Source organism: Procambarus clarkii, chromosome 7, assembly GCF_040958095.1.
Source record: "Procambarus clarkii isolate CNS0578487 chromosome 7, FALCON_Pclarkii_2.0, whole genome shotgun sequence".
Classification (NCBI taxonomy): domain Eukaryota; kingdom Metazoa; phylum Arthropoda; class Malacostraca; order Decapoda; family Cambaridae; genus Procambarus; species Procambarus clarkii.
Genome location: NC_091156.1, coordinates 8513963 through 8536160, shown reverse-complemented (window position 1 = coordinate 8536160; position 22198 = coordinate 8513963). Strand labels below are relative to the sequence as shown.

Sequence of the window (22198 nt, the reverse complement as noted above, 5' to 3'; positions counted from 1 at the left end):
TATTATGCACCCCATACCCATCCCGTGGGCGGTGGTGTAAAGGATTATAGAGGCACATAATCGGTTCAGGAACTGAACCCTCTAGTTCGTTTAGCTAAGCAAATAACAATTTTTGACGCTAGTTACAAAATTATTAATGTTATATATACATGTACACATTCTCATACATACATGTAAATATATATACGTAGACATATATACATACATATTTAATCACCCACACAAGTACACAACGGTTTCGAGCTCAACAAGCCACACTGAACGATGGAAAATATTTGTTTTCTCCTATAGAATTATACAGAATCGTATACTTCACTAATACAGTAAGTATACTAATACTGTCATGTCTTCATCATACAATGTTCATTTATGATGAATAAGAGAGTATATATGAATACCTTATGTTCTAATGTTATAACATTAGCAGCGGTAAAGCGCGCGCCAGCGCTTTGACCTGGGTTCGTATCCCGTGGCCGGGCGACAATCCTTAACTGTTTACCCCCGCAGAGAATTGGTTGTTAAACAATTTGGTGGGTCGTATTCCAGGGTAAACATTAGGATTAAGGATCTGCTCGAAACGCTATGCATGCTAGTGGTTTTACAAGAATTCAAAAACTCTTTTTTATATATAAATACACAAAAATAAAAAAAATAAAATCCTCCGACGAATTTTCTTGTGAGAGATGAGACGTGTATCTGGCATAATTAAAATATCAACTTAAATAATTCGTTTGTTAGACAATATATGATATTCAGATCTATAAATTACTTTAGAAAGGCCTATAATGCATATAAATATTAATTTACATATTCCTGGCGCTATATATGCCAGGAATTTCAATATGGCTTTCAAATAATTTTAGGCAGGGGGTCCCTGGGTCGGTTGGTCGCTACGGGTCATTGACCGTGACCGTCAGTCGTCAAGAAGCAGCGATGGCGTGTGGTTCGTCGTTCCCGTGTTGGTAAGGCTGATAGGTTTTTTTTTTTTGTTTTTCAAATATATCTTAGCAGTTGGGAGGTACGCATTAATATATAGTCTATCGGCTCCACCTACAATGCTTAATGCATTATTCATTTGTTCGCTATTGTAACATTGAGTTTTGTAATGTCTCCGGAGAGTCAGTTTCCGTATTTTTTTTTTTTTCATCCGGGTTCTGTAGTATTCAAATGTTTGTATTCCACTAATGCTAAATAGTCGGTCCTCTCTCGGATATTGTGGAAGATTTTGAGGATCATGATTTGCCAACATTATATGGGTAGGATATTATGTAGAATACATTTAATTCCCCATTGTTAAACTACCCCGTCGTCAGGCTAGGCTCGTTAACGCGGCGGTCGTCTCCCCCACATCCCAAGACGCATTTATTATCGACTTTCATGCGCGCCCGACCCTAAAGCCGCGTCCATCAATTTTATCGCTGTGTATTCAGAATTATTCTCGCGTATAAGGTAATATTATTTCATAGAGATAATAGTTAACAACTAAGTTTAGTGACAAGCGACAGGCCAATGTACAAATACTGCAATAGTTTAGTTTAGTTCATTTATTATGCACCCCATACCCATCTTGTAGTGGAAATTAAGGGTTACAGAGGCACACATAATGGGCTCAGGGACTGAACCCCACAATTCATTTAACTACAATTCATTAGCAAGTTACAAAATTTAGTAAAAGTCGTCACATCATAAATGGGTTCGAGATTTTTTTTTTTTTTTTTAGCTATATTCCTGCGCGGGTCCTAAGCCTCTGGCTGGCCTACTAAGTGTTCCTTGTTTCTGTTTTACTTGGTGAGAGGGTTCGAGATCGACCACAAGTACAGTTTCTAAATCAAGCAACTGACATATGTGGAGAGCTGGTGTCACAATTGATATGTTTGTCCTGCATACCTTTGACGAGCCGGAGGCTTGTCAAAGGTCCCCCCCCCCCATTTGTCCTGATGATCTTTTCCAGCTGTATTTTAAAACCCAGCAGAGGTTTGGCGTTTACAGCTTCGGCGGGTAGGCGGTTCCACGGGTTTACAACCCTAAGGGTGAAAAACCAAGTTGAGTTGAACACGTTGCTCCTTGTTCGTGTAACATCTGACCTTTTGAAGACATTTGCCTGATCGACATCCTCCAGAATGTTTGTGGTGTTAGCCCTGTGGCCCTCAACCGTTCCTGATACGAGAGATGACTTAGCTCTGGTATGATTTTTGTCGTAAGACATGGCTCCATAGCTCTGGAAAGACATGACTCCAGAGTAGCTGTGTCTTTCTGAAGATGGTCTCCATGCCTGGATGCAATAATTCATGTGGGGGCGCACCAGCTACAGTCTAAGTAGACCTAGGCGTGTAGTTACACAAATGATCCGGGTCCTGTTCCATAACTGGTCGGGCTCTGGATAAACAACTGGTCGGGCTCCGGTTAAATAACTGCTCGGGCTCCGAGGGTGTCACTTTGGCTATGGGTTGTGCATGGTCGGACTTCGGTTCGTGCATGGTTGTGATCCAGAGGTTGTTTATTAGGTTCGTTCAAGCTAGGCTTGTGGTTGGACAACTGGTCAGGCGCCGGTTACTCAACTTGTCGGGTTCCGATTACAGAACTCCAGGGGTGTGACTTATTGGGCTTTGGGTTGTGCACGGTTGTGCTCCAGTTCGTACATGGTTGTGCTCTGGTTCGTACATAGTTGTGCTCCAGTCGTTGTTTGTGTACTAGTCCTCCAGGTTTATTTGCTAAGGCTCTGTTTATATGTTTGCTAGAAATCTAAGTTTCTTTTTTGTATATAGTTCAGTTGTTTGCAATAGCTCCTTAGTTGGTTTATAGGGCAAGTGGAGGGTTTTTGGTAGGGCTAAGGGGATTTTTGTTTGGTCAAGCTAGGAATGGAGTTTGGTTGTGCTCTGGGACTGTTTAGTTTGGTGGGGGTTGGATGAGATGTATACTTGCTAGGCTTAAGGTTACACAACTGGTCGGGGTCCGGTTACACAACTGGTCAAGCTTCGGTTACACAACTGGTCGGGCTCCGGTTAAATAACTGGTCGAGCTCCGGTTAAATAACTGGTCGGGCTCCGGTTAATGAAATAACTGGTCGGGCTCCGGTTAAATAACTGGTCGGGCTCCGGGGGTGTCACTTCGGCTATGGGTTGTGCATGGTCGGACTTCGGTTCGTGCATGGTTGTGCTTCAGGGGTTGTTTGTGTACTAGTGCTCCAGGTTTGTTTGCTAAGGCTCTGTTTATATGTTTGCTAGAAATCTAAGTTTCTTTTTTTGTATATATTTAAATTGTTTGCTATGGGTCAATAGTTTGTGTCTAGGGCAAGTGGAGGGTTTTAGGTAGGGCTAAGGGGATTTTTGTTTGGTCAAGCTAGGAATGGAGTTTGGTTGTGCTCTGGGACTGTTTAGTTTGGTGGGGGTTGGATGAGATGTATACTTGCTAGGCTTAAGGTTACACAACTGGTCGGGGTCCGGTTACACAACTGGTCAAGCTTCGGTTACACAACTGGTCGGGCTCCGGTTAAATAACTGGTCGGGCTCCGGTTAATGAAATAACTGGTCGGGCTCCGGTTAAATAACTGGTCGGGCTCCGGGGGTGTCACTTCGGCTATGGGTTGTGCATGGTCGGACTTCGGTTCGTGCATGGTTGTGATCCAGAGGTTGTTTGTTTGGTTCGTTCAAGCTAGGCTTGTGGTTGGACAACTGGTCGGGCGCCGGTTACTCAACTTGTCGGGTTCCTATTACAGAACTCCAGGGGTGTGACTTGTTGGGCTTTGGGTTGTGCATGGTTGTGCTCCAGTTCGTACATGGTTGTGCTCCGGTTCGTACATGGTTGTGCTTCAGCGGTTGTTTGTGTACTAGTGCTCCAGGTTTGTTTGCTAAGGCTCTGTTTATATGTTTGCTAGAAATCTAAGTTTCTTTTTTTGTATATAGTTCAGTTGTTTGCTATGGGTCAATAGTTGGTGTCTAGGGCAAGTGGAGGGTTTTTGGTAGGGCTAAGGGGATTTTTGTTTGGTCAAGCTAGGAATGGAGTTTGGTTGTGCTCTGGGACTGTTTAGTTTGGTGGGGGTTGGATGAGATGTATACTTGCTAGGCTTAAGGTTACACAACTGGTCGGGGTCCGGTTACACAACTGGTCAAGCTTCGGTTACACAACTGGTCGGGCTCCGGTTAAATAACTGGTCGGGCTCCGGTTAATGAAATAACTGGTCGGGCTCCGGTTAAATAACTGGTCGGGCTCCGGGGGTGTCACTTCGGCTATGGGTTGTGCATGGTCGGACTTCGGTTCGTGCATGGTTGTGATCCAGAGGTTGTTTGTTTGGTTCGTTCAAGCTAGGCTTGTGGTTGGACAACTGGTCGGGCGCCGGTTACTCAACTTGTCGGGTTCCTATTACAGAACTCCAGGGGTGTGACTTGTTGGGCTTTGGGTTGTGCATGGTTGTGCTCCAGTTCGTACATGGTTGTGCTCCGGTTCGTACATGGTTGTGCTCCAGTGGTTGTTTGTGTACTAGTGCTCCAGGCTTTTGCTAGGGCTCTGTGTTTATATGTTTGCTAGAAATTCGGGTTTCTTTTTTGTATATAGTTCAGTTGTTTGCAATAGCTCCTTAGTTGGTTTATAGGGCAAGTGGAGGGTTTTAGGTAGGGCTAAGGGGATTTTTGTTTGGTCAAGCTAGGAATGGAGTTTGGTTGTGCTCTGGGACTGTTTAGTTTGGTGGGGGTTGGATGAGATGTATACTTGCTAGGCTTAAGGTTACACAACTGGCCGGGGTCCGGTTACACAACTGGTCAAGCTTCGGTTACACAACTGGTCGGGCTCCGGTTAAATAACTGGTCGGGCTCCGGTTAATGAAATAACTGGTCGGGCTCCGGTTAAATAACTGGTCGGGCTCCGGGGGTGTCACTTCGGCTATGGGTTGTGCATGGTCGGACTTCGGTTCGTGCATGGTTGTGATCCAGAGGTTGTTTGGTTCGTTCAAGCTAGGCTTGTGGTTGGACAACTGGTCGGGCGCCGGTTACTCAACTTGTCGGGTTCCTATTACAGAACTCCAGGGGTGTGACTTGTTGGGCTTTGGGTTGTGCATGGTTGTGCTCCAGTTCGTACATGGTTGTGCTCCGGTTCGTACATGGTTGTGCTTCAGCGGTTGTTTGTGTACTAGTGCTCCAGGTTTGTTTGCTAAGGCTCTGTTTATATGTTTGCTAGAAATCTAAGTTTCTTTTTTGTATATATTTAAATTGTTTGCTATGGGTCAATAGTTTGTGTCTAGGGCAAGTGGAGGGTTTTAGGTAGGGCTAAGGGGATTTTTGTTTGGTCAAGCTAGGAATGGAGTTTGGTTGTGCTCTGGGACTGTTTAGTTTGGTGGGGGTTGGATGAGATGTATACTTGCTAGGCTTAAGGTTACACAACTGGTCGGGGTCCGGTTACACAACTGGTCAAGCTTCGGTTACACAACTGGTCGGGCTCCGGTTAAATAACTGGTCGGGCTCCGGTTAATGAAATAACTGGTCGGGCTCCGGTTAAATAACTGGTCGGGCTCCGGGGGTGTCACTTCGGCTATGGGTTGTGCATGGTCGGACTTCGGTTCGTGCATGGTTGTGATCCAGAGGTTGTTTGTTTGGTTCGTTCAAGCTAGGCTTGTGGTTGGACAACTGGTCGGGCGCCGGTTACTCAACTTGTCGGGTTCCTATTACAGAACTCCAGGGGTGTGACTTGTTGGGCTTTGGGTTGTGCATGGTTGTGCTCCAGTTCGTACATGGTTGTGCTCCGGTTCGTACATGGTTGTGCTCCAGTGGTTGTTTGTGTACTAGTGCTCCAGGTTTGTTTGCTAGGGCTCTGTGTTTATATGTTTGCTAGAAATTCGGGTTTCTTTTTTTGTATATAGTTCAGTTGTTTGCAATAGCTCCTTAGTTGGTTTATAGGGCAAGTGGAGGGTTTTAGGTAGGGCTAAGGGGATTTTTGTTTGGTCAAGCTAGGAATGGAGTTTGGTTGTGCTCTGGGACTGTTTAGCTTGGTGGGGGTTGGATGAGATATATACTTGCTAGGCTTAAGGTTACACAACTGGTCTGGGTCCGGTTACACAACTGGTCAAGCTTCGGTTACACAACTGGTCGGGCTCCGGTTAAATAACTGGTCGGGCTCCGGTTAATGAAATAACTGGTCGGGCTCCGGTTAAATAACTGGTCGGGCTCCGGGGGTGTCACTTCGGCTATGGGTTGTGCATGGTCGGACTTCGGTTCGTGCATGGTTGTGATCCAGAGGTTGTTTGTTTGGTTCGTTCAAGCTAGGCTTGTGGTTGGACAACTGGTCGGGCGCCGGTTACTCAACTTGTCGGGTTCCTATTACAGAACTCCAGGGGTGTGACTTGTTGGGCTTTGGGTTGTGCATGTTTGTGCTCCAGTTCGTACATTGTTGTGCTCCGGTTCGTACATGGTTGTGCTTCAGCGGTTGTTTGTGTACTAGTGCTCCAGGTTTGTTTGCTAAGGCTCTGTTTATATGTTTGCTAGAAATCTAAGTTTCTTTTTTGTATATATTTAAATTGTTTGGTATGGGTCAATAGTTTGTGTCTAGGGCAAGTGGAGGGTTTTAGGTAGGGCTAAGGGGATTTTTGTTTGGTCAAGCTAGGAATGGAGTTTGGTTGTGCTCTGGGACTGTTTAGCTTTGTGGGGGTTGGATGAGATGTATACTTGCTAGGCTTAAGGTTACACAACTGGTCGGGGTCCGGTTACACAACTGGTCAAGCTTCGGTTACACAACTGGTCGGGCTCCGGTTAAATAACTGGTCGGGCTCCGGTTAATGAAATAACTGGTCGGGCTCCGGTTAAATAACTGGTCGGGCTCCGGGGGTGTCACTTCGGCTATGGGTTGTGCATGGTCGGGCTTCGGTTCGTGCATGGTTGTGCTTCAGGGGTTGTTTGTGTACTAGTGCTCCAGGTTTGTTTGCTAAGGCTCTGTTTATATGTTTGCTAGAAATCTAAGTTTCTTTTTTTGTATATAGTTCAGTTGTTTGCTATGGGTCAATAGTTGGTGTCTAGGGCAAGTGGAGGGTTTTTGGTAGGGCTAAGGGGATTTTTGTTTGGTCAAGCTAGGAATGGAGTTTGGTTGTGCTCTGGGACTGTTTAGCTTTGTGGGGGTTGGATGAGATGTATACTTGCTAGGCTTAAGGTTACACAACTGGTCGGGGTCCGGTTACACAACTGGTCAAGCTTCGGTTACACAACTGGTCGGGCTCCGGTTAAATAACTGGTCGGGCTCCGGTTAATGAAATAACTGGTCGGGCTCCGGTTAAATAACTGGTCGGGCTCCGGGGGTGTCACTTCGGCTATGGGTTGTGCATGGTCGGACTTCGGTTCGTGCATGGTTGTGCTTCAGGGGTTGTTTGTGTACTAGTGCTCCAGGTTTGTTTGCTAAGGCTCTGTTTATATGTTTGCTAGAAATCTAAGTTTCTTTTTTTGTATATAGTTCAGTTGTTTCTATGGGTCAATAGTTGGTGTCTAGGGCAAGTGGAGGGTTTTTGGTAGGGCTAAGGGGATTTTTGTTTGGTCAAGCTAGGAATGGAGTTTGGTTGTGCTCTGGGACTGTTTAGTTTGGTGGGGGTTGGATGAGATGTATACTTGCTAGGCTTAAGGTTACACAACTGGTCGGGGTCCGGTTACACAACTGGTCGGGGTCCGGTTACACAACTGGTCAAGCTTCGGTTACACAACTGGTCGGGCTCCGGTTAAATAACTGGTCGGGCTCCGGTTAATGAAATAACTGGTCGGGCTCCGGTTAAATAACTGGTCGGGCTCCGGGGGTGTCACTTCGGCTATGGGTTGTGCATGGTCGGACTTCGGTTCGTGCATTGTTGTGATCCAGAGGTTGTTTGTTTGGTTCGTTCAAGCTAGGCTTGTGGTTGGACAACTGGTCGGGCGCCGGTTACTCAACTTGTCGGGTTCCTATTACAGAACTCCAGGGGTGTGACTTGTTGGCTTTGGGTTGTGCATGGTTGTGCTCCAATTCGTACATGGTTGTGCTCCGGTTCGTACATGGTTGTGCTCCAGTGGTTGTTTGTGTACTAGTGCTCCAGGTTTGTTTGCTAGGGCTCTGTGTTTATATGTTTGCTAGAAATTCGGGTTTCTTTTTTTGTATATAGTTCAGTTGTTTGCAATAGCTCCTTAGTTGGTTTATAGGGCAAGTGGAGGGTTTTAGGTAGGGCTAAGGGGATTTTTGTTTGGTCAAGCTAGGAATGGAGTTTGGTTGTGCTCTGGGACTGTTTAGCTTGGTGGGGGTTGGATGAGATATATACTTGCTAGGCTTAAGGTTACACAACTGGTCTGGGTCCGGTTACACAACTGGTCAAGCTTCGGTTACACAACTGGTCGGGCTCCGGTTAAATAACTGGTCGGGCTCCGGTTAATGAAATAACTGGTCGGGCTCCGGTTAAATAACTGGTCGGGCTCCGGGGGTGTCACTTCGGCTATGGGTTGTGCATGGTCGGACTTCGGTTCGTGCATGGTTGTGATCCAGAGGTTGTTTGTTTGGTTCGTTCAAGCTAGGCTTGTGGTTGGACAACTGGTCGGGCGCCGGTTACTCAACTTGTCGGGTTCCTATTACAGAACTCCAGGGGTGTGACTTGTTGGGCTTTGGGTTGTGCATGTTTGTGCTCCAGTTCGTACATTGTTGTGCTCCGGTTCGTACATGGTTGTGCTTCAGCGGTTGTTTGTGTACTAGTGCTCCAGGTTTGTTTGCTAAGGCTCTGTTTATATGTTTGCTAGAAATCTAAGTTTCTTTTTTGTATATATTTAAATTGTTTGGTATGGGTCAATAGTTTGTGTCTAGGGCAAGTGGAGGGTTTTAGGTAGGGCTAAGGGGATTTTTGTTTGGTCAAGCTAGGAATGGAGTTTGGTTGTGCTCTGGGACTGTTTAGCTTTGTGGGGGTTGGATGAGATGTATACTTGCTAGGCTTAAGGTTACACAACTGGTCGGGGTCCGGTTACACAACTGGTCAAGCTTCGGTTACACAACTGGTCGGGCTCCGGTTAAATAACTGGTCGGGCTCCGGTTAATGAAATAACTGGTCGGGCTCCGGTTAAATAACTGGTCGGGCTCCGGGGGTGTCACTTCGGCTATGGGTTGTGCATGGTCGGGCTTCGGTTCGTGCATGGTTGTGCTTCAGGGGTTGTTTGTGTACTAGTGCTCCAGGTTTGTTTGCTAAGGCTCTGTTTATATGTTTGCTAGAAATCTAAGTTTCTTTTTTTGTATATAGTTCAGTTGTTTGCTATGGGTCAATAGTTGGTGTCTAGGGCAAGTGGAGGGTTTTTGGTAGGGCTAAGGGGATTTTTGTTTGGTCAAGCTAGGAATGGAGTTTGGTTGTGCTCTGGGACTGTTTAGCTTTGTGGGGGTTGGATGAGATGTATACTTGCTAGGCTTAAGGTTACACAACTGGTCGGGGTCCGGTTACACAACTGGTCAAGCTTCGGTTACACAACTGGTCGGGCTCCGGTTAAATAACTGGTCGGGCTCCGGTTAATGAAATAACTGGTCGGGCTCCGGTTAAATAACTGGTCGGGCTCCGGGGGTGTCACTTCGGCTATGGGTTGTGCATGGTCGGACTTCGGTTCGTGCATGGTTGTGCTTCAGGGGTTGTTTGTGTACTAGTGCTCCAGGTTTGTTTGCTAAGGCTCCGTTTATATGTTTGCTAGAAATCTAAGTTTCTTTTTTTGTATATAGTTCAGTTGTTTCTATGGGTCAATAGTTGGTGTCTAGGGCAAGTGGAGGGTTTTTGGTAGGGCTAAGGGGATTTTTGTTTGGTCAAGCTAGGAATGGAGTTTGGTTGTGCTCTGGGACTGTTTAGTTTGGTGGGGTTGGATGAGATGTATACTTGCTAGGCTTAAGGTTACACAACTGGTCGGGGTCCGGTTACACAACTGGTCAAGCTTCGGTTACACAACTGGTCGGGCTCCGGTTAAATAACTGGTCGGGCTCCGGTTAATGAAATAACTGGTCGGGCTCCGGTTAAATAACTGGTCGGGCTCCGGGGGTGTCACTTCGGCTATGGGTTGTGCATGGTCGGACTTCGGTTCGTGCATTGTTGTGATCCAGAGGTTGTTTGTTTGGTTCGTTCAAGCTAGGCTTGTGGTTGGACAACTGGTCGGGCGCCGGTTACTCAACTTGTCGGGTTCCTATTACAGAACTCCAGGGGTGTGACTTGTTGGGCTTTGGGTTGTGCATGGTTGTGCTCCTGTTCGTACATGGTTGTGCTCCGGTTCGTACATGGTTGTGCTCCAGTGGTTGTTTGTGTACTAGTGCTCCAGGTTTGTTTGCTAGGGCTCTATGTTTATATGTTTGCTAGAAATTCGGGTTTCTTTTTTTGTATATAATTGTTTGCTCAATTGTTTGCTATGGCTCCATTAGTTGGTTTCTAGGGCTAGTGGAGGGTTTTAGGTAGCGCTAAGGAGATTTTTGTTTGGTCAAACTAGTAATGGAGTTTGGTTGTGCTTTGGGACTGTTTAGCTTTGTGAGGGTTGGATGAGATGTATACTTGCTAGGCTTACGGTTGCACAACTGGTCGGGGTCTGGTTACACAACTGGTCAAGCTTTGGTTACACAACTGGTCGGGCTCCGGTTAAATTGCTTATTGTTACTCTGCTTTCTGCCTTTACCCACTTCAGAGTTTTTTCTAGTTATCCTAGCCTGTTTCTCCATCATGTAAACTAATTATTATTGTCTTTTTCCCTTAAAATACGCACCCTAATTAGACACCTTAAAAGGATCACAAAATTTTTTATACTAAAAGAATAACACTTGTTGCTCTTTTAGACGAACGTGCATTTGTTTGTGTTAATCCGTTGCCAGTGGATTCATTATTAAAACGTCGACCCACATGTTTACAGATCTCGGACCCTGGTGTCGTGCTGGACGAAGTCGCTGGAGCAGAAACCTATCGCCACATTGCACGTCTTATCTAAAAGAAAATTAACTCTACAGCATCTTAAAATTTAAAATGGATGACCCCGAAAAAGATTTTAATGTCTATGTTGGCACAGAAACAGGAATATTGAAAGGCAAGTGCAGTATATTTAAAAAAAAACTATTGTATGGCTATATAGGCTGTAATATTAAGATATTCGGTGATCCACGTTATAATGGATAATAGTAATATATATGACTAGGATGTGGATCACCCAACACCTTCTTGCCATAGTAGCACCCCAAAGAAGGCCTTAAAGTTCTAGTTGGACAGCTGGTAGATGTCTCTGGCATTCTTCTTTATTGTAGGTGCTGGTTGCACAGTAGGTAGACCCGTGGACTGCTGCTTTTGTGGTTTACGGTTCAAGGCTCTGATAAGCTTTCTATGCTAAATATTTTCTTACTCAGTATTAAGAAGAGTAGTCGAGTTATCGAAATTCATTAAGAAACTAGTGATTATTGAAGAGTTTATTTTTTGTTTCATTCCACTGGAACATCTTCATGTAAGGCATGAATACACACGGTCCTCACCTTGTGTATCACTATTTAAATACACAAAGTGTATTAGAGCTAATTGGTCTATCCTCTCTCCACAGGCATAAATCTAAATAAAAAAGCTGTTATCCACAAGAATTTGCACAATATGAAGGCTTTGGATCGTGAGCAAGAGATCACATCCATGGCATGGGGAGATGAGGAACAAACAGAGGTAAATGATTAGTAGTATTTATTAACATTGTCCTAAAGCAAATGTAATATATCAGGTGAAATAGCAATTTTAATACTGTAAAGTGATTCATACAGCACTTGGTGGTGGTGAGCAAATCACTGGAGCAGTAGAGAGATTTGTTTGTAAATTGGGAATTGCGGCTATTCATATTATTGTAGATTCAGTATATTTATGCTGGCTTCAAAATTATAAGAGAACGCAGGCATCTACGCAGTAGAAGGAACTTCTAATACCCAGAGTTGCCTAACAAACTGAATTTTCCAGAAATATTAAATTTTTATATAATTTTCTCTTTGGAATTATAAAGTTTTCTGGGGGAGCCTCCAGGTCTCACCCAGAAAATGGAGTTTCATTACATTCAATGCTGATTTTTGTTGTTGTATGCGATTGGGACTTCTTTTAGTCAAGTCCAACATTTAGAAGTTTGGCCAGCCATGACTAACATAGCTAAGTCAATACAGTAATTCATGTTCCTAATGTAATATTTTAGTATTGTTAGAAGTAAACCAATTAAGAAATATTAAAAGAATGCCAAAAAAATTTCTGCTTGATAAGCAAATCAGGCCGTGCTTACTAGGCGTTAAGAATATGATTTACTGACTTAGTTATGTTAAGTTAGGTAAGGTTTAGGATAGGTTAGTTAGTTTTGGTGTGGTTTGATAAAATTTCTATGTAACTTTTAACTCAAATTACAAAAACAAAATAAAAGTTTGGTTAGTGGAAATAGTCTAATTGGGTTAGCCTCACACAGTTTTCTCAGTTTGTAATTGACATTGAATATGTGCCCAGTATGACCGGATTGGGGTCAGCCATAAATCAAATACGTATGCAATGTCATGTGTCATGGTAACATAGGAACCCTTGTGAACCTCCACATGTCTCTCAGACAGGCATCACTCTTAACCACTGCACTGCGCACCTGGTTTTGGCAAAAACTTCATAGTGCAATTGTTAAAGATGTATTTTTGTTGTTTTATAAATGTTCAGGTAAAGTTAATGTTAAAATGTTTCCAAATTCAACCATTTTCATTTCAAAAGTGATGAAAACATTAAAAACATTAAAATATAGCCTAATTATAAAAAAAAAATAGCACAACTCTCAGAGCACCTCAAGGCGCTCTGCATAGCATGGTGGTTAAATTTTAATTTTAAATTAATTTTTCAGGTTTTGATGGGTCTACGAAATCAGACTATACGTATATTTGACACAGATGCAAAGGCATTTGTATCTTCACGGAGAATTAGCGTGGGTGAGGGCCCTATTGTGTCTCTAGCAAGAGTTGATGGGTAAGTAACATGCACCCATAGAACTAATATTATACTGTAGTACAAAATACATCAATACAGTAATCTGCTGTGTAAGGATTGACAATGTTTTCTTATTGAGCTAAGTGGGATTAGTGTTCCTTGAGACTTTGTTGTTCCAAGGAAAGCCATGCTTAGTATTATAATTTTTTCATTGTACTTCACAATTGTATTTATACTTCCCAGCTTGTGTGCTCTTAGCTGATTAGTTTGCCCTGACTTTATTATAAGGGTACTTTCCTTGGCATCAGCTTGCTGTTCCCACTTTCCTCTTGGTAGAAGTGGGAAGGGGGGGGGGGTTGCTTCCAGGTGCCCAGCATGGGCTATATGTGTCCTTGACCTAGGCTGGGCATTAATTTATGTAGCTTTGTGAGCACTTGCAAATACAATATGTAAGAAGAAAACATAAAATAAATAGCTGTAGATAAAATATCTTTTAATATCAGAGAGGTATAGATGATGAAATTTAGTGCCCTAAGCATGAGAATTTGATTAAAGTGTAGGATTTTTAAAATAAACATAAATCCAGTTTGTGCTATTGTGCTTTACTCAGTACAAGTCATTGGTGAAATAAAAAAATAATTATTGCTAATTACTCCAGATTTCAATATGGGTCATATTTACCATTGGCACTGTGATGTCATTTCAGAAGATTTTGTCCATCACATTTTTTAACTTGTTTATTTACTGCTTATGTTTACTTTTCAGCATAACTATTACTGCCGTGAGGTCAGGTCAAGTGACGCTGTGGCGTGAAGAGCCAGTGGAGATCAATGCACTAACTAGTGGAGAATTCTTAACATGTATGAGACAGAATCCAGCATCACAAAATATGATAGCTACTGGAGGGAAGGAGAATGACCTTCAGGTGTGGGATTTGGAGCACCCAGAAGAACCTATATTTAAAGCAAAAAATGTATGTAACTTGTTATTTACTTCATACATTTCTCCACTTTGTCTCTTTCCATTTTTTAATGTTCTTATCTATTTTGTGTTTGTTGGGAATGAAGTTTAGTTTCTGCCCCCCCCCCCTCCCCCCAATCTTTTAGCTGTCTTTAGTTTGGTACATTTGACCCCTTTGTGCTGACCTAGATGTGCTTGCAGGGGCTGGGCCTCTGCCTTTGGGCCCTGCCCTTTTGGTTCTGTCATATCTGCATTATATCTGTTCATGCAGTCTGCATCCTCTTTTACTTCCTAATTTGTTTGATATTTTGTACAATTCTGGTACAGTACCTAAAAGGTTCTTTATGACATCGCTGTAGCTTTGTACCTAGTTTCCAACTGTGTCCCTTTAATTTTAAATAGTCTGTCACTGTCTATACTATTAATTACCCTGTACAATATGAGTTACCTATTTATAGTTGCAATTAGAGACCTGTACCTTTGATGTTTCAATTTTCTTGTTCATTTATTGTAAATATTTCTACAACATCCAGTAGTTTTAGCAGACAACCTCCTGAAGTTTTATTCCAACCATTCAAACTGTTCTGGTAAAAAGTACTATTATTATTCATTCTGCCCCTTTTCTTTTGTAGTTTGAAAATGACTTCTAGTTCTTATTTCTAGTTTCAAAACTTCAAAACTTCTCTGATAATTTGTATATATCCTTTTACAAATTTAATTCTTGAACACTTGATTTAAGAATCACTTGATTTTTAAACACCCTTCTGCCTCTCAAATGCTTTGGAATTTATTAAAAAATATTTTTAGTGTTTATAAGATTACGTTCCTTATTCCAGCTTTACTATTAACCATTATAGTTTTTAAACTTTAAACATTAAAAAAATTAAAAATTAAAAATATAAAGACAATTAAATTTAGTCTTTAAATTTGTGTAAGGTGATTAGAACCTTTCAATTGTATATAATAAATAAAGTTCACTGACAAACACATATACAGTACATCATATTCAAATTATAAATCTAGTAAATATTAGTGATCAAATGCACCATCAGGGCATAGAATACTGTACAGCATATATATATACTTTCTCTCTGCTTCATAGGCTCTTGATATTCCATCCATGCATTTTCCGTGGTGCACTTCTAAAACGTTCACTTCTAACATACAGCTGTATGTTAGAAGTGAACTGAAGTGAATTCTAAGTGTTAGAATCTCTTAAGTACTTCTCAGGGATTAATTACTTAACTCCTTTGTAACACCAGAAAATTACATAACTAATTTATTGTTGCATTTCTAGTTTAATTCCTTAAACTCTACTTACATTTATTTTTCTGTTTTTTTTCTATGCATTACAATATATTACTATATTAATTTATGGACAGTAATTGTGATAGCCTTCCCATGCAAAGTAAACTTTTCAATTTCTTCTACTTGTAGTTTATTAAATCTTACTCTTTTTAGTAATACAGTACTGTAGAATATATTGTGAACAGCAGATTTATTTATATTTGCACCTTATCTAGGTGAAACCAGACATGCTACAGCTACGAGTTCCTGTTTGGGTGTCTGGCATCGCCTTTCTAGAGGATCAGCACAGTGTGGCAGTTTCTTCTAGACATAAGCATGTAAGGTTATACAATATAAATTTAAGGAAGTGGTGATGTAGTAGGTATTGTTACCGTGTACATTTTTGTGCTATATTAAGGAGTGAGTGAGTTTTGTGTATACCGTACTTCAGTACTGAGGCATAAGGCTGCTGATTCAATTCGCTTATTTAAGTTGTGTACAGTGGAATCTCGAGTAACGAGCAGCTCCAGTTACAAGCATTTCAAGTAACGAGCAGGCCACTAGTAGAAAATTTGCCTTGACTGACGAGCTTTTGCTCGATTAGCGAGTGTTCCCACTGGTTCTCAAATACCTCCGACAACAGTTATGTTGTTGTTTCATAAGACGAGTTTTCCACATAAGGAGCTCGGTGCCGGAACGGATTAAATTCATTAATCGAGGCGTTACTGTATTATGTTTTCAGATTAGTGTTGGTTAAAAATCAAATCATTTTACTCATGCTGAAAATATTTCTCATTGTCTTTTAGTTTTGCATTATTAAGTGTGAGAAGCATACTCTTGTATTTTTAGTACTGTGTATTAATATGTACTGTATTCTATGGTTACATTTTCATTATATATTTCACAGTAGTTATATTGTTTTCCTTCTATTATGTGACATTCTGTACCATATTTTCTTAATATTCTTTTTTTCAGTAGTTTGTCATAAGTACATCAATCCCACACCTTAGTTCACTAAAAGCCACATGTACATACAACACCATCAGTAACCATACCCACCAGACTGGCACCCATTCTACCACCAACCATATGCACACACCACCGACTCCCTTCCTAACCTATTTCACACACCACAACTCTAACCACACTTGTCTCTCCTTGTGTATTCTCTTATTCTAAGATATTTTTTTATCTACAGAAAGGGATGGGTCACTTTTTATTTTTATTCTTAAGAATATTCATAATATTTGTAATACAAGATAGGCCTAGCATTTTGACCAGGGACACTTCCTACGATCAGCTGTAATTAAACGTATCTAGTTCATTCACTATTATACTTTTTGTTCATATGTCCTTTAACTGGGCACATGCAGGCCTCAAATCTGAAGTTAACTCTACCCTTTTGTGGGGAGAAGTTTGGGAAGATAAGTTTTCAACCCAGTATTGTTACTTCTTTATCACAGGGAATGTGTGGCAGTTTGCATCACACTGTACTGGGCAATTTCAGTACAATATTTAATATTTTTCTACATAGGTGCGGCTGTATGATCCACAAAGACAAAGGAGGCCAACTCTTAGTTTTGAATGGGAAGAGTCTCCACTTACTTGCATCAATTCAGTCCTCTCCAATAACAGGTGAACTATGTTATATATGTACTGTATATAATATACATACTTTAAGTGTATATAAAATTGCTCATGAGTGATTATGTAACAAGGAGAGGAGGTACTCACACAAAATGTGAGTACTGTACTTTATTACAGTTGTAATCATATATTGATTTAGCTACAAACAGTACAGTAAATGTTTAATATTTAAATAAACAGAACAGTAAATATTTAAATGCATTAGGGCAAAGTGACAATTGAGCTGTGTCTTCTAACTTTTCTTTTCCAAAAGACACCTGGAGGGAGTTACTGAAACAAGAATATAATAGGTGACATGGGGCTCATATTAGAAACCTTAGAACTGGTCACCAGTAAAACTGGATCTGACACGGTGTTTTTGGCTGGCCCCAGTATAATTCTACTTGTTCTTAATAAAGGTTGTAACCTTAAGTTTATAAAGATTTATTACCAGTGGGCAAGGGTCCACCCCTCTTGAATCAGTCTTGTATTTTATTAGCCCTTAACTCTTCACCTGGAAATTGTCAGTATATGTATAGTCAGTTTATGGAAGTGAGTGGGGCTAAAGATAACACCTCTATTTGTAATATTATCAAGCTCTTCACTGAATTAGATATGAGACATGTGCATAATAGTATATCCTTATACACATATCATATTAATAAACACAGGTTGGATATCTTGGTACGTACTGCTTGTGCCAAATAATATATAAATAATAAGGTTGATAAATTTAGCACATCAGAAAACTTTGTACAAAATAAGGGCAATAACATATGGCAGATAAAATAGCAAAATCGTGGCAACACTTTTTAGCAAATTGGTTCCTTGAGTGAATGAAACTTTTTTATTTTTGGGGGGAGAGGGTTACCATAGTCATATTAATTTATTTTGAGATTAATTTATTTAGAGATAGTTAATTTCAATATATTTAGAGCAATTCTTATTGACTTTTGAATTTACAAGATTTCTTTGAGATAGTTTTGAATTATTAGAAGGGTTTCTGTGTCATAGCAAATGATTAGTAAAGTGTAAATTGAAGTAGGCTCTCCACTGAACCTCCAGTTCCGTTGATAGCTAGGACAAAACCACTTACAAAGATACCGGGTAATTGTTTCCATGGTGTTAGTCACTCGGAGCCTGGCAAATAGTTACTGTTTTAATATTTCCGGTGCATAAGGCTAGGTGGAGCTTCCGAGATGCAATTTTTTAGAATTAGTACAGGCGTACCCACCACAAAATAGAGCCTCAGCGCAACTGTTAATGATGCTTGAAGGATAGCTTGATAAAGTCCCTGTGGTTCTAATGCAGAATGTCTTCTTGTATGACTGCATGTGTACTGTCCAATGGATACAGCAGAGCTTACTCTGAGGAGTATCGAAATGTTGTGCCAAGAAAGGTGCTTATCATATTACTCAAAGCCTAATGTCTTTGCATAATAAAAATACAAATATGAAATAAAAAAAGGTACAAAGGATATACATTTGTACAGTCCAAAATAATTAAGTTAATATAATATTTAGCATATAATATTTGGCAACATATCTAATGATGAATGACTTTTTTTCAGTCAAGTTGTGGTAGGAACTGCTCATGGTCGAATAGGCCTGTTTGACCTACGAGGGAAGAAACCTGAAGATCCACTCTTTGTATATAAAGGATTTTCTGGTGCTGTACGAGATGCCATGGTTCATCCCAAGCAACCTCTCGTATTTTCTGTCTCCATAGATCGTTTCTTAAGAGTTCACCACTTAACATCACGAAAACTTTTATTTAAGGTAAGCTTTCACATTTTAAATGCAATATTGTACATACGGTATTTGCATTTGTGTAATGTAGATAAGAATCCTGTTCACCATTTTCGAATTAGTGTGTAGCCACATGGCATTGTAGTGTGAGTGTAGTCATATGGCATTGTCTTGTGAATGAATGTTTGTACTGTATATTGGAGTAACGTTTAATAAGGTCAGCTGTAGGAGAGAGTTTAGAGAGGGCCTTGGTAAAATGTTGAATTTAGAGTGTGAAGTAAGTTTACATGAAGTAAAGTTGATTTAAATTCTCATTTGTGGCTATGAAACTTAAACATAAAGCCAAAAATATAAAATAAGAACAGTATAAATGGATATTTTGTAATGTATAATTAGTATCGAGAGAATAAATGCAACTGAAAATGATGTGAGAAGGTTACGTAGTGTGAGGTCACTGGAGGTGAGAGTAATGAAAGACCTATGAATAGAGATGACATGATATATGGTAAACAACATGTTACCATGAGAATGACTGGTCGTTGGTGCATTTTGAGGGTGATAATATTAGAGAAAAAAATTGATACTGACTTTACTTGATAAATCAGTTTAGTGCAGTGTGAAATCTGTTTGCTTTTAATTCTCTTTCTTAGCTGAGGATACAGACAAGTATAACTAAGGGCTTCTTTGTGCTTGGTTCAGCTCATTTTCTGGGAAAACAGAGATACTGAGTATATAATAAATACTGTAGATAAAACTGTAACTGAGTGATGCATATATTGTACAGTGCATTATTAATCAGTTAGGTAAATCCAGTGACTTCACTGTTGACCATGTTAACATACCATTCATAAAGGATAGATGGGCCTTACCTGGTTATTCAAAATTACATTACAGTAATCTATTTATTTTTATTTTTAGGAATACCTGAAATCTCGGCTAAACTGTCTGTTGGTGCGGGAAAATTTAGAAGCCAGTGATTTTATTCCAAGCACCCAAAAGACAGTTAAACAGAGAATGAACTTCACCAAGCCAGCAACAAATAGCAAGAAAAATCCAGCAGTAGATTTATGTATTCCCGATACTGATTGGGAATCATTGACTAAGTGAGTTTTTTGTGATAATGGAGGAATTTTATTGTGTGAGTTGTATTCATTTTATCATTCATTCAGTGATGAAACTTTGTTATATTTAAACATTATTCCACATGCCATGTTATAGATAATAAATCATAAAATTTATTAATAAATACTTGAATTGAAAATTTGTTTTAACAATTTGCATGGCCTATCGTTTCCCAGGAGAGTGCACCCACACTAAAATATGTATACTCTTTCCAGTGTTCTGACCTCAATTTCCATGTTACATCGTTCATTTTGGTATCAAATTGTTCACAATCTAAAGGCGCACATTGTAAAATTAGTCCCATAATAATCGAACAATAAATGGAATTTTAACAAATATTTAATTTTGGTCACAAAATGCGTCTGCCAGACATCCATAGTTATTTGTGGACGCAATATCTGTTGCCGCGAACTAAAAGTGTTAATATTACACACAGAAATCGAACTGAAATCGAAAGTGTTTAAATCCTCTGTCCATTACTAGTTTATCTATTCTCTTTGAATGTATTCATCTATAGGCAAATCTCCTTTAATGAACATGCCTTTAAAAAACATTCCGTGCAATGAGGGTCATGAATTAATAAATATTTTAACAAAGAGTTTTTTCTTTATTTAACAAATCTGATCGATTTATATCTTGTGGTTTATCAGCAACATACAAATGTTTGTTTACCAGCATCTTTGTATCGTTGATAAAGTCCATGAATCATGGTATCATTCACACCCTTAAGGTATATTACAAGCAGCATACAATAATGCATTTGCAGAAATTAATGAATTACACTGATTTTAGCCTTTATTCTTTGTTTCTCTATAAGGGATGAAGCCACCATTGACTCACAAACACAACCGAACATGTTAATTCTTGATGGGAAAAAAAGATACACACACTGATACATTGCCTGTCTCTTTTATCCACATATAGTATATAAAAGAATGTAGATGTCAGATAAACAGAACGAACCCCTGCCCCAGTAGAGGAAACAATGGGAAGGTCGTGATTTGCACAAGTTTGTCGCCAGCCTCAAAATCCTAATCATAAGGGAGAGGAGAGAAGACTCTTGTAGCACCCACTTAGTTGAAGACTGCAAAATCCGTTACTGTAAGATGAATTCTCAGAGGGTAGAAGGAACCTGATACTCCATTGCCCTTCTGGGCAGTGGCATTGACAAATATCATTATTTATCTATTGACAAATATGAAACAGCCATGGGTGAAAACCCCTCAGCAGGCAGTGACAAAGGCAGCAGAAATGTTCATCAGAAATCAAGAACAAAGACAAACAGGCCAGCTTTCCTTAACAGAAATTGGCCATCTGACCCATTTGCTGTCATTTGGCAAACCAAATGCCTTCTTTCCTTGTTTCCATCTTTTCTTTCTTTTAATCAGGATTTGTAAATTGTTTTGCTTTGCCTGTACTTTCTGGGCAGTTTTACTTAGTCTTCAATCATTCTTGAATCCACATGCTTCCCTCATCTGAGTGTCACCTGATACTGGTCTTAGTTCTCAGTAGACCTTTGTAAATTCAGAGGCTTGGTAGTTTTATGGATGTTTCTGTGATACCAGAGCCAGTAAACTTGGAACCTTGGAGGGCCAATCCAGAAGAGAAGATTGGTGCAATTTTGTGTATCGGTTTGTTGTAATTATTAACTTTAATAATGTAGATGTGGGACATAGCATAGCATAGCATAGCACATTGCATAGTGGGACCTCAATAAGCTTAAGCAAGTTTCTTGTCTCCAGCAGCAGGAAACAGTTTAACTAATAACATACTCTACTCTAGAGGTAATTTATGGGTTTTTCTTTGGTAAGCTTTTGGCATGATATGTCATCATAAAATGTTGCAATACTATAGGGCAAAGGTTCTCAACCCACAACCTGGTTCTCTTGGGAAAATTTAGACTGATTGTTTAATACTTTTCTTATACTTTATAGTTTTTACTTATGTCCTAAATAATGCACCCCTCAAGTATTACACTGTGGCCCTTGTCAGTTGTCTTTATCAGCAAGGAATGAATGTGTTATCGTTTCACAATTCTTTCTGTAATGTAATATATAGTTTCAGTACTGAAGTATAATAATGCTTTCATATCAATTCCTCAATGTAATTTTTTTATTAAGGAACAAAAAATAGTGTACTTCACTCTAATCATCATCTGCCGGAGTATATTTATATTTTTTCAAAAATTCAATTTTATTATAAAACACATTGTGATATTTAATTTTATTATTAAGTTTATTTTATTAATACAGTAATAATGTTTTTCTCTTTTCCTTTTCAAGGCATGGTCCTTTTTGAACACTTTATACGTTAAGGGAGCTCAATTATGCTGAAAGTAAGATTCCATTTATTCCAGAATTTTTGGTACTGTTGATACATGCATTTTTTGTTGCAAAATTTTCTAATGGTACTTGAATATACCCGAGAGCCACCATCTGGAGGCCTCAACAAGGACAGGGGAAATGTTTTAATTAATGTGTCATCATACTAATGTGTGAGCATCTTCAATGGGTTAAATACTCTAGTGAATTTGGGCTATATATTATTTCTATTGTAGTGGGAA

The 22198-nt window shown here is 40.0% G+C and overlaps 1 protein-coding gene across 1 annotated transcript; it reads left to right on the top strand.

The window, feature by feature from the left end:
* The first annotated feature begins 834 nt into the window (after positions 1–834).
* Positions 835–20233, top strand: l(2)k09848 (lethal (2) k09848). Its single transcript, XM_045747247.2, has 9 exons — positions 835–962; positions 10839–11009; positions 11511–11623; positions 12810–12931; positions 13658–13865; positions 15376–15477; positions 16674–16774; positions 18336–18543; positions 19432–20233. The coding sequence occupies exons 2-9, from the start codon at positions 10949–10951 to the stop codon at positions 19618–19620; spliced, it is 1104 nt and encodes a 367-aa protein (XP_045603203.1). The 5' UTR covers positions 835–962; positions 10839–10948; the 3' UTR covers positions 19621–20233.
* Positions 20234–22198: the final 1965 nt, after the last annotated feature.